Source organism: Ursus americanus, chromosome 3 (genome assembly GCF_024610735.1).
Source record: "Ursus americanus isolate L20-20 chromosome 3, mUrsAme1.1.p, whole genome shotgun sequence".
NCBI classification, from domain to species: Eukaryota; Metazoa; Chordata; class Mammalia; order Carnivora; family Ursidae; genus Ursus; species Ursus americanus.
Genome location: NC_142129.1, coordinates 27,178,323 through 27,194,551, shown reverse-complemented (window position 1 = coordinate 27,194,551; position 16,229 = coordinate 27,178,323). Strand labels below are relative to the sequence as shown.

General features: G+C 36.4%; 1 protein-coding gene across 2 annotated transcripts in view; it reads right to left on the bottom strand.

Annotated features, from left to right (window-relative positions):
* Positions 1–16,229, bottom strand: part of IQUB (IQ motif and ubiquitin domain containing) — a 192,587-nt gene that overhangs the window by 162,723 nt on the left and 13,635 nt on the right. For both annotated transcript variants that reach the window (XM_087860852.1, XM_045792740.2), the window contains exons 7-8: positions 7,371–7,581; positions 1,148–1,323 (exon numbers count right to left, since the gene is read on the bottom strand). In XM_087860852.1, the coding sequence (XP_087716978.1) occupies positions 1,148–1,323; positions 7,371–7,581 (387 nt within the window). The remainder of the gene's footprint in view (positions 1–1,147; positions 1,324–7,370; positions 7,582–16,229) is intronic.

Here is a 16,229-nt window from a genome sequence, read left to right as displayed (position 1 = left end):
ATAAAGGATTGAGAAGATTATTAAAGTAATAGAACAAACTGGTTGGTGGCTGGACGGGGTGTCAAGAGTAATGCCCAGGTGTCTGCCTGAAGCAAATGAATAGATGATGAAACATTCATGAAGATAAATTATGTGAGCACCACAAAACAGGATCAGTTTGGAAATGAGGGGCCAGGGACTGAGGAGATGATTTAATTTCAGCATTGACATGTCAACTTAAGGTGTACCTTAAGTACCTTAAACCTTGAGACACCCAAAGAGCAGTAACAATAGGCAACTGGATACATGATTTGGAAGCTCCTAAGAGAGATCTGGTCTGGACCTGCAGGGAGTTCCAGGCTGTAGGTAGTAGTTAAGTCCACAAGAAAAACTGAGATCAAACAGGAGAGTGTATTAGTAAAATGAGAGGAGGGCATTTATAGTATCAAAAAAACATGGTTTTTAAGAATGAATGTTCTCAAATAACAAGAACCATTCAACTAGAGTCACTATAGGCAAAGATCTTGAAGAACTCTATCCCTTTTCTTCTTGTGTCTGGATTGGCTTTTAATTGTTTGGAAAGATCAGGTTTACAAAAGGAGACTGGTCACTATGGAAACAGGCTATGCAATCAATATCAAACAGGCAGTTTCAACATGAAAAGATAATTAGTTTTTCCCTTAATTGTATGTTTTCATGGTTTTCAATAATCATATATGCTTTTGATCAGAAAGTTCTAGTCAGTTAATGACCTGGTGAGCAAAAGCAAAAACATTAATCTATAGCTCTTTCCCCCAGGTTGCTTACTATGAGGCATCCCAAACCCAGACATTTTGTGACTTCAATAACTCTCCATTTCATCAGGGTGTGCAATTCATCTAACTTCCTTAGCCAGCCTAAAGCTAAATGAACAGTCACAAGGAAGGTATCTTTATTTTTTCCTTCATGGCCAAAACCTTTTAGTTAAGAACATACTAATTTCATGTTAATTGTCAACTGTTAGTCTAGGCCACAGTTAAAAGTCTAAAGCTGTACCAGAAAAAAGAAAAACACACACAGAAGATTTAAACATGCAAATTCATACAATGTAAGTCTCTTCTTTAGTTCATTATTCTACATTTTTAAACTCAGGATACATTCTTATTTAAATAACTGTTACTTTACTAACCTTATCCAAAAAAGCTTGTGTCAATTCTTCCCGGTTTGCCATATATGCAATGTATCTATGCCTCCCAATGGAAGCAATTATCTGGGTCTCTTTTTCCAGAAGTTCACACAAAGCAGCTTTCCTTTCAGCTCCAGTGAAAGACTGGTTAATACGTGCAAATTCTTCTTGCTGCCAGACTAGAGGAATAACATGAATGACTCTTGAGTTTTTAAAATCCCACATCTTTTCAGAAAATTTTTTACCATGATATCCTGACAAACAGTATTTTATTTTTATGTCAATTTGAATAAAATTATACATGAATATAAGCATTCATATTGTTCACCTGACATGAAAAAATAGGATAAAATGGAAGCTAAGAAACTTAAAGCAATAAAATTAGAATCAAACAAAGAGAAGCCAAAGGAAATCAGCCCAGATAATGTCAAATTATGCCTCCCAGTAAGCACATGCTCTCCCCAGTATTGAAAAATATATGGTTTGGGTTTGTAGCAGCCATGAACATGTACTACTCAGACTCCCTTTCAAGAGAATACCTGCTTTTGCTACTTAAGCGAAATAAGGAAGTCAGATAAAGACAAATACCATGTGATCTCACTCATATGTGGAATTTAAGAAACAAAACAAATGAACAAAGTGAAAAAAAAGAGAGAGGGGGGCAAACCAAGAAACAGACTCGTAACTCTAGAGAACAAACTGATGGTTACCAGAGAGAAGGTGGTGGGAGGAGGGGGAAAGAGGTGATGGGGATTAAAGCATACACCTACTGGGGTGCCTTGCTGGCTTGATCTGGGGGTTGTAAGTTTGAGCCCAACCTTGGCTATAGAGCTTACTCAAAAAAAAAAAAAAAAAAAAAGGAAAAGAAAAAGAAAAAGGAGTACACTTGTGATGAAAAAAATAAAACAAAATGATTAAAAAAAGATTAACTTCCCTCAGGAAGATAACCCCCCCAGAAGAAGATACACAGAGGGTAACATGTTATTTCCTTCCCATATGTATGTATATAAATATATAAACGTGGTTAATATTTTGATACATATATTTCCCATATATATATAAATGTTTTTACTATTTTGATATATGTGAAAAGACCTATCATTGAATTGTTTTTTTACCTTTCCAGCTAAATTCCTCTGTCAGATGACTCAAATTTCTTAGTTTTAAAAATAATGACTATTATTTATTTTAAAGATTTATTTACTCATTTTAGGGGCACCTGGGTGGCTCACTTGGTTGAGCAGCTGACTCATTTTGCCTCGGGTCATGATCTCAGGGTCCTGGGATCAAGCCCCACGAGGGGCTCCGTGCTCAGCCATGAGTCTGCTTGAGATTCTCTCTCTCCCTCTGCCCCTTCCCTCTCTCATGCTCTCTCTCTCTCTGAAATAAATTGTTGTTTCTGGCCTTCTTCTGTTACAACCACTGCCTTTGAGAATATCTAATTTTAAAGTTTTATCAAACTATTTCTTCTTCCTCTCAACTTTCAACTTGAAATCATCCTGATCAGGCCAAGGACATGCCAGTGGCAATCTTTATAAGAATCCACTCTGTCCCTTACTGGGAATACATTATTCAGACACTGTACAGCTTGGTCTATTCAAAAAGATTTTTAAATTTAAAAGCTAAATTGTCTTCAGCAAAAGGGTTGTAAATTTAAGGGCTAAATTATGTTATGAAAGTCCAGGAAATCTATGATTGATGAGTTTATCCTTTAAGAGTAGTTCTACCAACCAAAAGAACTTTTAAAAATTAGACAAAATTCACATATCCAAAGGCAGTATATGAATGAAGAGAAAAATTGCTTGCTTGTGGAAATAATAACTGAGATAATTTATCTCATGGGATTATATAGATGTTCCCAGAAAGCAAATAAAAATTGAATGATATAAGTAAGCCTATTTTACTTCTAGTTTTACATTAGAAACCTTTGGGACCAGTAATAAATTTAGGCCACTAGGATATTACTTAAGCTATCCTGCCAGCCTCAAATAGCAATATACTGCTCTCCTAGATTAATACTTACGTCCTGGGTGAATCTGGAGATATACAGTATATATGCACTCAAATTCACTTATAGTCATATATATTCAGACTTTACATTTTGCTTAAATTATCAGTATAATTTTTTAAAAGGGAACAATCCAGTGAAGCTAATTAGAAATGAAAAGAATGGGCTTTAATTCCAATAAAATTCTCCATTAGATGAACAACCACCCTGTAAATCTATAGTAAGGAATGGAACATGACATCAGAGAAATACCATGTCCCAATTACCAATAAGGAATATAAACACACAGGGATCAGGAATAGATGGACAAAACTTATTTCCTATCTGAATTAACAGTTTCCAGACCTATACAGAAAATACACTGAAGAAAACAAGAGAGATTCTGCCCCCTTTCATAAAATATATGTTCCATAGGGATGATGATAATAAAAACAAAAACAAAAACAAAACTGGAATACTGAATTAATTTTCTAGGACTGCCATAACAAAGTACCATAGACTGGGTGGCTTAAACAACAGAAATTTATTTATGTCCTCACAGTTCTGGAAGATAGAAGTTCAAGATCAAGGTGATGGCACGGTTAGTTTCTTCTGAGGGCCTCTCTCCTGGGCTTCTAAAGGGCCACCATCCTCCAAAGTCTTTACATGATCTTCTATGTGTGTGTTTGGGGGGAGGGATGCGCACGCGCGTTTGTGTCCTAATCTCCTCTCCCGATAAGGACATCAGTCATACTGGTTAGGGCTTGTCCATATGACCTTATTCTTTTCTGAATTACCTTTTCAAAGGTCCTCTCCCCAAATTCAGTCATTTTTTGAGGTACTGGGGATTAGGACTTCAACATATGAATTTTGGAGGAACGCAATTCAGTCCATAACGGATGTCAATATACACCAATATTTTTAAATAAAAAGATATTAAAGGAACTAGTTCATTTGAAAGAATATATTTATTTTATCTCCTTAACTTATCTTCTTGGACAAATCACCCAATTTCCAGGGTCTGAAATTCAACTATAAAATGAAAGGATAGGACTAGTCCTAAAGTCTATACACATTCTAAAATTTCTGAGATCTAAACTTGCAATTTCCAAATAAGAAAGAGCAGAATATACAAGATTTTGTCCACTACTAGCAGTTTCCATGCATCTGCTTTTTAAAATTCTCATTCACAGACTGAAAGCCTGAGTGGAGAGAACTAAGAAAGATTCAGACTGAACGCCCAGAGCCAGATTATGTCAATGGACTCCAGAAGCTAGAAGTCAAGGTACCTTGAGATCAAGAAGTAATAATTAGAGAAGAGTCAGAAAATGCTGTCAGCACAAGTCAAAACGAGGCAAAGGGTTAGGAGATTCAATTCAACAAATATTTACTAGATATAATGAGCAAGGGTCTTATCAGGTGCCCTCGGTACAAATGTAGACAGTTAAGAAAGTGGTATTTACAGAGAATCATGGACAAGGAAAAGAGGCTCTGAGCCTAATTTGTGCTGTCAAGAGAAGTTTCCTAAAGATGATGACCCCTATGCTGAATCTGAAGTAAGAGTGACAATTCAGACCAATGAAAGGAATCACCTTCAACATACTGCTGTTAAGAAAAAGAAGAAAAACATAAAAATAAAACCGTGTTGCCTGCAAATGGCCTTGACTTTGATACATTATATTATCTTACATAGTTAAATTTATTTTCTTAAAATGATATATTTTGCTTTTATTACTGAGGGACATACTACCCAAAGGAAAAGTAAACCTAGTAGAAGTTGTAATTCAAACTATGCAATTATCACTAGGAGCCACAAGAGGGCAGCAGTTTCAAAGACAAAAACAAAACAACTTAAAAATTATTATTCTGAGAGGTTTTTTTTTTTTTAAGATTTTTTATTTATTTATTCGACAGAGATAGAGACAGCCAGCGAGAGAGGGAACACAAGCAGGGGGAGTGGGAGAGGAAGAAGCAGGCTCATAGCAGAGGAGCCTGATGTGGGGCTCGATCCTACAACGCCAGGATCACGCCCTGAGCTGAAGGCAGACGCCCAACCGCTGTGCCACCCAGGCGCCCCTCTGAGAGTTTTAATTTAGAATTTTAGGGCTGGAAGAAAACTAAGAAATGCTTCTTTTACATAAGAAATTTCATTTTCTCCCACACAAATCATGTGTAGACATACAAAGTATGTGTGTTCTACTTTAATATAGAAAATCTGTATAAAATTATTTACCATATAACAATAACTTATATAGACATAAGTCTTTGCACTTTGAAAGTACTTTCATAAACGAAATATTTATTTTCACTTTATAAAGCCCAGTGAAGTAAATATGCCAGAGATCATTAAATCCTTTTAAAGATGAATAACCTGAGGCTTTGGAGAAGTGAGCGATTTGTCCAAGTTAATAGCCATTAATAAGTAGAAAAAGTAGAACCTCATTCGGCATATTTTCTGCTGTTTTGCACAACTGCCTGTCAACCGAACAAAATAACAATAATATCCAAATTATTTGAATAGAATTCTACTATGAATAGAACTTCAGTTTTACACTTGTTAACAAGACCTTTCACAGACACCTTGCCAACACTGCTGTCTTTTAACTCTTAACACTTAGAAACAAACTTCGTTTTCATCTGAGAGAAAATGAAAATAGAAGTGAAGTTTAAAGTAAAACAGAAAGTATTTGCAGACGTCAACGATTAGGAGAAAGGGGATTCAGACGTAAAGTCCAGGGAGAAGGCTGTTACCTCAAACGTTGCCACATTCCTAAAGCCACTCGATTTTGCATGTTACCAAAGAGAAAAATGTATTAGTGTTGCTTGTTAGACCTAGTGTTTAATTGTTTCATCTTTTGGTAAATAGCATGTTACCATATAACTATTTAAACAGACCGCTTATCTGACACCTAAAATTGTATTCAATTATATGTTCTGTGACTCAAGCTAGAGATGGCTGCATTACACCATCTTTGAGTCTCCCCTTCATTGATCCACTCATTCATTCTATCAATATTTGATGGGCATATGAACTAAGCACAGATAAAGAGGTCATCAAACAACAACAACAACAACAACAACTAAGTTATTCTCTCATGGAGCTTACAATCCAGTAGTGAAAATTAATGTTAAACAAACAAACAAAAATGTGTTATTACAAATTGTGGTGATGACATAAATGAAAAGTTTGGGGTACCATGGGAACGTGATGACAACAGGATATCCAAGTTCTACTGTCAGTCACAGAAGCCTCTGAGTAGGCGACAAAATTTCAGCTGAGATTGGAAGGAGGAGATAAGAAAAGGCTTTAAGAACAGTGTGTCTAGGGGCGCCTGGGTGGCTCAGTGATTAAGCATCTGCCTTCAGCTCAGGTCATGATCCCAGGGTCCTGGCATGAGCCCTGCATCAGCTCCCTGCTCAGCCGGAAGCCTGCTTCTCCCTCTCCCACTCCCCCTGCTGGTGTTCCCTCTCTCGCTGTCTCACTCTCTGTCAAATAAATAAATAAAATCTTAAAAAAAAAAAAAAAAAAAAGAAAGAAAGAAAGAAAGAAAGAAAGAAAGAAAGAAAGAAAAGAAAGAAAGAAAGAAAGAAAAAGAAAGAAAGAAAGAAAGAAAGAAAGAAAGAAAGAAAGAAAGAAAGAAAGAAAAAGAACGGTGTGTCTACTGCCCTGAGTAGGCAGTGTTTAGCCGGTCAAGTAACAAGCTTTTAATTTTGTCAACGACTAGCACACATCTTGTGGAAGAAATAAGGGCTAAAAGTCACTTGTGTAGAGAATATGCATTTATACTGATCATTAATGGATGGGAATTAAAAGGTATTGCCCAACCCTCCTCTAAAGAGCAGAAGCAGAGACAGGATGTTGAACTGAGGGATTCCAAATGGCTCAACTCTGAGTTCACAAATTCCCAAGACCATCAGAGAACCAAATTGGACAAACTTTCTCTTTTTACCTCACAGGGATTATCAAAAGAGAAATATACTAAAACCACATAATTTACAGAGCAGTATGCACATTTTATTTACCCACTGTTAATATAAAAGCATTCTCAGTTTTATTCCTGCCTTAATTCTTGTCCCAAATGTAAAACATTATTTATCTCTTTAAACTCTCCAGTCCAAGATTCCCATGACATCATCCTGAAATAATAAGGTCTTCTTTCTGTCTTTAGTAAACCTGTTTTTCCTACTGGTGAAAAATTATAAAATTAATCTTTTATGCAAAGACTATTTCAAACTTACGTTCCAGTGCATTATAAAGAAGTTCAAAATCTTCTTTTGTTTGAGGATTATGCCTCCGGTAATAGTCCAATTTAATCCATTCTTCTTTTTCTCGTATCTTCCTTAGTTCTTCCTCTGCTTCCCACTTCAATCTTAACATTTTCTGTTTTTTTAAATTCTCTACCACCACTTTAGCATGCCATTGTCTATAGTAAGTCTGTAGCACTATTACCTAGAGTTAAATTAAAAGGAAATAAAAAGTGTTTACTATCAACTACATCAGACAATAACAAAAGGCAAGGGTGTAACTTCTATTCCAATGTAGTAATTACTAAAAAGTACCAAGAGTCTAGGTTTAGCTCTCTGCCAGATATTCTCACACACATGAGAACATAGAAGCCGTGGATAATAATGCTCGTCAGCAATTTGGCTTTGAAATCAGGCAAATACGCCTTCCTAGGAGGCAGTTAGTACAACGCTTAAGAGCAGAGGCTCTGGAGTAAAATTTATTCTAAATCTTCCCTCCGCTACTCACTAGGTTTTTTTTTTTTTTAATTTTGGTTTATTTTGCATATAGAGTCTTTAACTTATATAGCACAAGTCCTCAATAAATACCATTATTGTTATGACTATTAATCACCTCTAGTTTATCTTAACTATCATTAGCTTAGGCTCATATTTAAAACAACATTTCATTAACTAAGCACAAGGCAGGCAGGTTATGTGTAGAAGCCACCGAAGGCAGGTTAGGTAAAGGAGAGACTTAAGCAACAAGTATTTATTAAATTGTCAGAAATATAAATACGTCTGAGGTTATAGTATAGTACTAGATCCTCGAGAAATTTGCAATGCAGCTGAGAGAGTTTTATATTTGTATTTACTAAACTCATAAATGAAAATAAAATGTGGAGAGGCTAGATCAAAATTGAGGACAGAGAATACGCTGACTCATCCCTTTACCATATCCTAATCCTTGGTAATTAAAGAAAATCATATAAGCACACACCAATTAGGACATTGGATCATACTAAAGCAGTCCTCCAAAGGCACAGAAACTAAGAAGAATCCCCTCAAGAAAGGACACAGGTAGAATAAATTGATGAAAGAATCTATGCCTAATCATGAACAGGAAAGGGGGAAAGGCAAGCTAGAAAATAGAGAGTCTGTAAGATGGCTTCAAGCCCTAAACCAGTGGATCCTATGGGCAGAAGGGGTGTTGGGGCAACTGACAAGGTGACTGCTTGAGAAATGCAAAAGGGACAGGCTTCTCTAAAACAATTTAGGTAAACAGCAACAGCAACTAGAAAGACAAGAACAGTTAGTGTCGCAGAGGGCTGGTGATACCCGGGATGAACAGAAGCTCCCTCTTCAGAAAACTCTCTCTCTTCCAGAATCAAGACTTGGCCAACCCCTAAAACCACTGTGGTAAGGCTGTAGTAAACAAATATGCCTAGCACATTGGACATTAGGGACCTCAAATACCCTGCCTACATACCCAAGAATAACCAAACATTTGGGACGAGCCCACAAAATATAAGGCTCCTCATTCAACAAAGAGGTTTACTTTTGTGTGAAACAGAATTACCAGAACAGTAGTTCTCAAAGAGTTATGATCAGACCAGCAGTATCATCCAGAAAACTGCTAAAAATGCAAATTCTCAGGCCCCACCCCAGAGCTACTGAATCAGAAATTCTGGGTAGGGCACAGATTCTGTATCTTACAAGTTCTGGTGTTTCTGATGCCTGCTAAAGTTTTAGAACGACTGTACTAGAGTAAAACAAAACAAAACGAAAACCAAGACCAGACTAGACAGAGTTAACATTTTCAGAGGGGGAAAAAAGGGGCTACTGCATCAATATTAAAAAACCAACAAAAAGATTTTACAGAATTTTTATTTCTTAAATTTAAAAAAAAATCAATAGAATGCACTTAACTTGGGTGCTGTTACACTTATTAAATAATGACACTAAAACACAGTTGTTCAAACAATATATAAGTTTTTCCCTTCTTACATCATAATGCAGGGATTAGCAAGCAGTTTAGGGGCTGGTAGAAAGCTCTATTATACTCAGCAAATGGCTTCCTACTTTTATGCCCTAGGTGGCTAGTCCATTTCTCATCTTCTTCCAACCAGTAGAAAGGGAGAAAAGACAAAAGAATTGCAACCCAGTCACTTTAAGAGCAATATCCAAAAGTGGCACACATCGTTTCCCCTCACACTTCATTTTCCAGGCCTTAGTTACTTGGCCTCACCAATATACAAAAGAGGTAATGAAATGTAGTCTGCAGTGGGGCAGCCATGTGCCCAGCTAAAGCTTTACCACAATGGGAAGAATGGACATTGGCTGAGAACAAGTAGTTGACTGTAAGCTGATCTGCAGAATGTGCAGAACCCAAGAGGAAATTAGTAAGTAAGAAACTTAGGTGAGAAAATCTTTTAAAATGTAGAGTAAAAGGTCCTAAAAATTAGAAAGAATGAAGGAAAATTAAGAGACATGAAAAATAAATGCAGACATTTCAAAATATGTCTGATATAAGTTCCAGACAGAATGAATAAAGTTGATTAGAGAAATTACTCAAAATATAATAAAAGTACATGTCCCCAAACTAAAGAAAGACAGGAGCACTCAGATAGAAAGGGTTCATGACCAAATCTCAAGCATATTACAGTAAGATTACTAAGCATAAAGTAAAAACCCTAAAATCTTCCAGAAAGAGGAAACAAAGAAATGAGAAATTGACGTCAGACTTTTAATCAAATATTGTTTCAAAATTATAAAGAAAAATAATTTTTAAAATAAGTTTCTTATTTTATTATCTAACTTTCTACGCACATTCAAATCAAACTTTAAGAATGAGGTTGATTCAATAGGACTAAGATGGTTTATCTCCCATGCATAATCTCTGAAAGAATTACTAGAGAATGTATTCCAGCAAGAAAAATAAAAGGGAAAATTTAAAAATTGAGCAAAAACTTCCAAAAGAGTTATCAAGCTAAATACATACATACTATCTGGGGGGAGGAATCATATATATCAATGTAAATATATAAAACAACAATAAGCAGTAAAAATTATGTAGGAAATTATAACTATACAGTAAATTATATGTATGATTATAATTCCAGATCAAATCTCACTGGATAAGAGGAATGAGGGAGGAGGACAAGGAAATGAAAAACAGAAAAGCATGCTAAAGATTTTCACTTCCTTGGTTTAAGTAAGTCAAGCTAACATTTCTCCATCTGCTTTACAACTTTAAAATAATTGACACATTTACTCTTCTCTCTTCTCATGTATTCTTTATATTTTTTTATTCCTCTAAAATCATTTTGCTGGAGTTCGGAAAGTGTTGTAGAAATTTCCATCTCCTCACCTAATATCCATTCTCCCTAACTTCCTTACTAAGAAAATTATTGAGGAGCAACAATATGAAACTTTAAAAATGTATTTATCAGACTCGCAGGGATATCTCCTGACACAGTTCAGGCCAATAAGATGTAAATGGAAGTCACTGGGTGGGGCTTTCAGGAAAAACTCTTGAAGACAGCATACAGGGTACATGCTCCTTGACTTCTCCCTTCTTCCTGCATAGAATGCAGACATTATACTGAAGGTTGACTAACCATTTCATTATCATATAGTAACAAGCTCATGATAAATTTAATGGAATGGAAAGGTAAAAGGAGTTTAGGTTCCTAATGACATTACAGAGCTACCATCCAAGCCCTGTACAGTAAGAAAGTAAAAATTAGAACATAAAAATCTATCAGGCTGGAATAACGGGCACTAATACAGTCAGCTATGAAGTTAACAGGAAACAATATTTCTTCCAAGGACATTCTGCAGCTATAAAATGTCCTAACAATTCCCTCCTTGGGTAGACTACTATTTTCTTACTCACTGAGAAACTTAGTTCTCTAAAATCATAACTTATCAGAAACTTTGCTATTTGAAATTAGATAACTAAGAATGAAATATCCCATTCTTGCCCAAAGGATCTACATCGTTTTGACAGAGAAAAGCAGCCTTGATTTACAACCAACATGCTGAACTTAAAAGAAGAAACACTCCTCATCTCTCTTAACTTTGTTACCAAAGGAAGAAAGCTGGAGATACCATGCTCCCTAATTTCAAACTACATTACAAGTCTATAGTAATCAAAACAGTATGGTATTGGCATAAAAACAAACATATAGATCAATGGACAGAATAGAGAACCCAGAAATAAACCCACGTGTATATAGTCAATTAATTTACGACAGAGGAGACAAGAATATACAATGGAGGAAAGGACAGTCTCTTCAACAAATGGTGCTGCAGAAAACTGGACAGTCACATGCAAAAGAATGAAGCTAGACCATTATCTCACACCATACACAAAAATTAACTCAAAATGGATTAAAGACTTGACTGTAAGACCTGAAACCATAAAACTCCTAGAAGGAAACATAGGTGGTAAGTTACCTGACATCAGTCTTGGCAATGATTTTTTAAATCAGACTCTAAAAGCAAAGGTAACAAAAACAAAAATAAACAAGTGGGACTACATCAGACTAAAAAGCTTCTGCACAGGGGCACCTGAGTGGCTCAGTCGGTTAAGCATCTGCCTTTGGCTCAGGTTATGATCCCAGGGTCCTGGGATCTAGCCCCGCATTGGAATCCCCGCTCAGCAAGGGAGCCTGCTTCTCCCTCTCCCTTTGCCCCTGCTGGTGTGTTCTCTCACTCACTCTCTCAAATAAATAAATAAAATCTTTTAAAAACAAACAAACAAATAAATAGCGAGCTTCTGCACAGCAAAGGAAACTATCAACAATGAAAAGACGACCTACTGAATGGGAGGAAATATTTGTGAATCATCTATCTGAGGAGCAGTTAATACCTAAAATATATAAAGAACTCCAAAAACTCAAAAAGAAAATAACAAACAATCCAATTTAAAAATGGGCAGAGGATCTGAATAGACATTTTCCCAAAGACATACAGATGGCTGGCAGACACATGAAAAGATGCTGAACATCATTCATTATCTGGAAAATGCAAATCAAAACCACAATGAGATATCACCCCACACCTGTCAGAATGGCTATTATCAAAAAAGATAAGAAGTAACAAGTGTTGGCAAGGAAGTGGAAGAAAGGGAACCCTTGTGCCCTGTTGGTGAGAATATAAATTGATATAGTCACTGTGGAAAACAGTATAGAGGTTCTCAAAAAATTAAAAGTAAAACTACCATTTGACCCAGCAATTCCACTTCCGGGTATTTACCCAAAGAAAAAGAAACACTAATTTGAAAAGATACATGAACCCTATATTCATTACAACCTTATTTATAATAGCCAAGATACAGAAACAACCTAAGTGTCTATTGACCAATGAATGGATAAAAAAGATGAGAGAGACACATACACAATGGAATACTACTCAGCCATAATAAAGAATGAAATCTTGCCATTTATAACAATATGGGTGGACCTTAAAGGGAATTATACTAAGTGAAATAAGTCAAAGACAAATACCATATGATTTCATTTAACATGTGGGAAAAACAAAACAACTGAACAAATAAAACAAAAATCATAGATGCCGAGAACAGAATGGTGGTTGCCAGAGGAGAGGAAGATTAGGGCACGGGTGAAGTGAGTGAGGGGGTCAAGGGATAAAAACTTCCAGTTATAAAATAAATAAGTCATGGGTATGTAGTGTACAGCAAGGTGACTACAGTCAATAATACTGTGAAGCACACTTGAAAGTTGTCAAGAAAGTAAATCCTAAAAGTTAACTTCATATGGTGACAGATGGTAACAGGATTTACTGTGATGATCATTTCACATGTATTACAAATATCAAGTTGTGTTGTATACCTGAAAAAAATATAATATTATGTATCAATTATACCTCAGTAAAATTTTTAATTTTGAAAAAACAAATAACATAAAATACATGGTGTACTGGACAATTTTAAGTTGGTCAGTAAGACTGCAATTCAAAGAATTTTAGTGTTTTGAATATTAGTCAATCTTTGGCCCTAATAATTAGATGCTTTCTTTGGAGTCTCAAAAAGAAAGAGCAAAGATCATCTTCCGATTTAACAGCTTTCAGCACTAAGATGGACATTGGGTGGGGAGGAGCCTGTTTAAAATTCTCACAGTGGTCCTCAAAATGTGGCCTATGATTCTTTTGCTGGCCCACAGACTGCTTCTTACCTTGTTACCAGGCTACGACTGTCTTCAAGAACCCTGCACCACGATGTAAATCAAACACACTATTTAATTTAGTTGACTTTTTTCTCACAGCAAGATTTTTTCAATGAAACAAGCACTGCATTGACACATTCTGGCACAAATTCTTTAACTTTTCACATACTTGTACGTGTGTTGCACTAGCCTAACAGGCTTGAGTCTTTGTCATCATCAAGGACTGCTTCTGTTCAAATGATGCCCTGAGCTAGAGACCCAGCAAAGCTGATTCATAATCCAAAAGAACCATTAACACTGAGTCTGAATCTGCCGGAAATACCAAGCAAGGAAGAAGGAGGATTGCTAGTCAGTACTACTTTCTTCACTATTAAGTAGACTTCTTTCCCACTTTCAAATGCCTAGTGTTAAAATTATGCAATTAGTTGAGCAATTTGCGGTAGGAAGAAATTAAATAGGTGTTCTTTAAACTTAACCCAATCCAGAATCTATTCAGTAAAGAATTCAAGACACGTAATTTGACAGAGTATCCTCACAACTGTGTTGTAAAAATGTGGAAAATTACTTAAAGGAAAGTGGCTAGCCAATACAATAATATGAGAGAGCATTATTTTTTATCCAATTTCTATTTCAACTTCAGGCAATAAAAGCCAGGCAAATTATCCTGGTTGGTCTCCCTCCTCCAAGTTAATGAGTCCTATTGCATGGGTTGTAATTTCTTTGCTTCCTCACGGAGGTAGGTTGCACAGGACGCATTCAGGTCAAACAAAGGGCTGTTGAGACTGATCTTGCAGGTGGCGAAGAGTATGGTAGTTGTTATATGAGTGATGTGGTAACAAATGAGCTGGGGCATGGAAGGATGCCTGCATGTTCTTAGGCCTCCTTGTTCTCCAAACTACATTGCTGTGGAGCAACCAATCCAGCCTACCTTCACCAGACCCTAAAAGCCTGTACCAGCTACAGTGTCTGGCCGACTTTACAAAGACAATACAAGATATGGACAGGGCATACCTCCTCAAATTAAGAGCAACCATCTTGCCTACGGGTTGCCTACAGGCTCAATTCTATATAAGTTCAGACAACTGCCAAGCTCCGTTAGGAAAATACACAAGAAGATAACATTGACTGGACCATGCATATAAATGATTACAGATTACAATTTTAGGAACACGTGTGTGCACACATGCACATTTCTGATAAAGATCCAAGAGATTCATATTTTAAAATATATTTTATATGTATTAAAATACATTTTATTTCAATTGTGAAAATTCTGTCATGTCAAAATAAGTCACTGAAAATTCTATTTGGACCTGGGAGCAGGACTACCAGATTGGAAAAGTAAAAGTCTCAGCAAATACTCTGTCCAAAAAGGAATGATAAAACTGGACAAACTGTTTTTAAAAAATAGTAATCATTTCAGGATTCTGGAAAATGACCAAAGGCATACACCAAAGAAAAATTACTAAACCTCAAGTAGGAACACTGATAGTCTGTGGCATTTCAACTTAGGGCTGCTCTCATATCCCCCTTCCCCTCACCCTGGTTTCATTTGCATCCACATTCAGGGGGCTCAACTGACTTAAAGTGAGGTGAGGAAAAACTCCATACCCCCTAAGCAATGTCACAAACAACAGTAATCTCAGTGAAAAAAAAAAACCACAAAACAAAAACAAAAACAAAAACAAAAACAAACCAGCCAGCTGCTCAGCTGAGACTGTATTCTAGAGCAAGTAATAGACAGACAGACTAGCCAGAAATTAATCAGGGAGATCAGGAAAATGAGATAGCCATAGTGCACCATGATAACCTCCCAAATATCCCTAGTTGCCTGAAGGCTGAACACATGTACAAGAATAAACACATACTCAGGAGAGAGTAGAAAGGCCCTCCCTATTTCCATATCCCAGGCTGTGAGGCGTTGTGCAGAAGAAATCCAAGAAGAAAACCCAGGTTAAAATAAAAGCCAGGATAAACAGAAACTGAACTTGTCTGAAATTTGAATGCATCCTCCAATCCACACATGGGTCCATTAGCAAAAGTGGAAGCTTTACTAGATCAAGGAATTTGAGCACAACCTCTGATCAATCATTACCTAACCATTAGGCTATCGTAAGCCAGGAGCAACCTTCAGAAAGCCAGACTTACAAATAGAAAAACAACAACAATCAAAAAAAAAAAAAAATGAGCAGAGACATCAATGGCTACCTACTGCAATAGAGACAGACGTTGAAGCAGGTTTCAGCAATGGCACTGTTGATACTTTGGACCAGGTAATTATCTGTTGCAGTGGGGCTGGGGTTCCTATGTTTATAGGATGTTTGGCAGCATCCTTACCCTCTACCCATTAAAGTACAGTAGCACCTCCCCGATGTCATCATAATCAAAAATGTCTCCGACATGCAAAATGTTGCTAATAAGCACATGAAAAGATATTCAATATCATTAACCATCAGGGTATGCAAATCAAAACCACAATGAGATATCCCTTCACACTTACTAGGTTGGCTATAATGAAAAATACAGATGGTAACAAATATCAACAAGGATGTGAAGATATTGGAATCCTCGTACACTGCTAGTGGGCCATAAAATGGTGTAGCTGCTTTGGAAAACAGTCTGGCAGTTCTTCAAAAAGGTTAAACATATACTTACCATATGATCCAACAATTACACTCCTGGA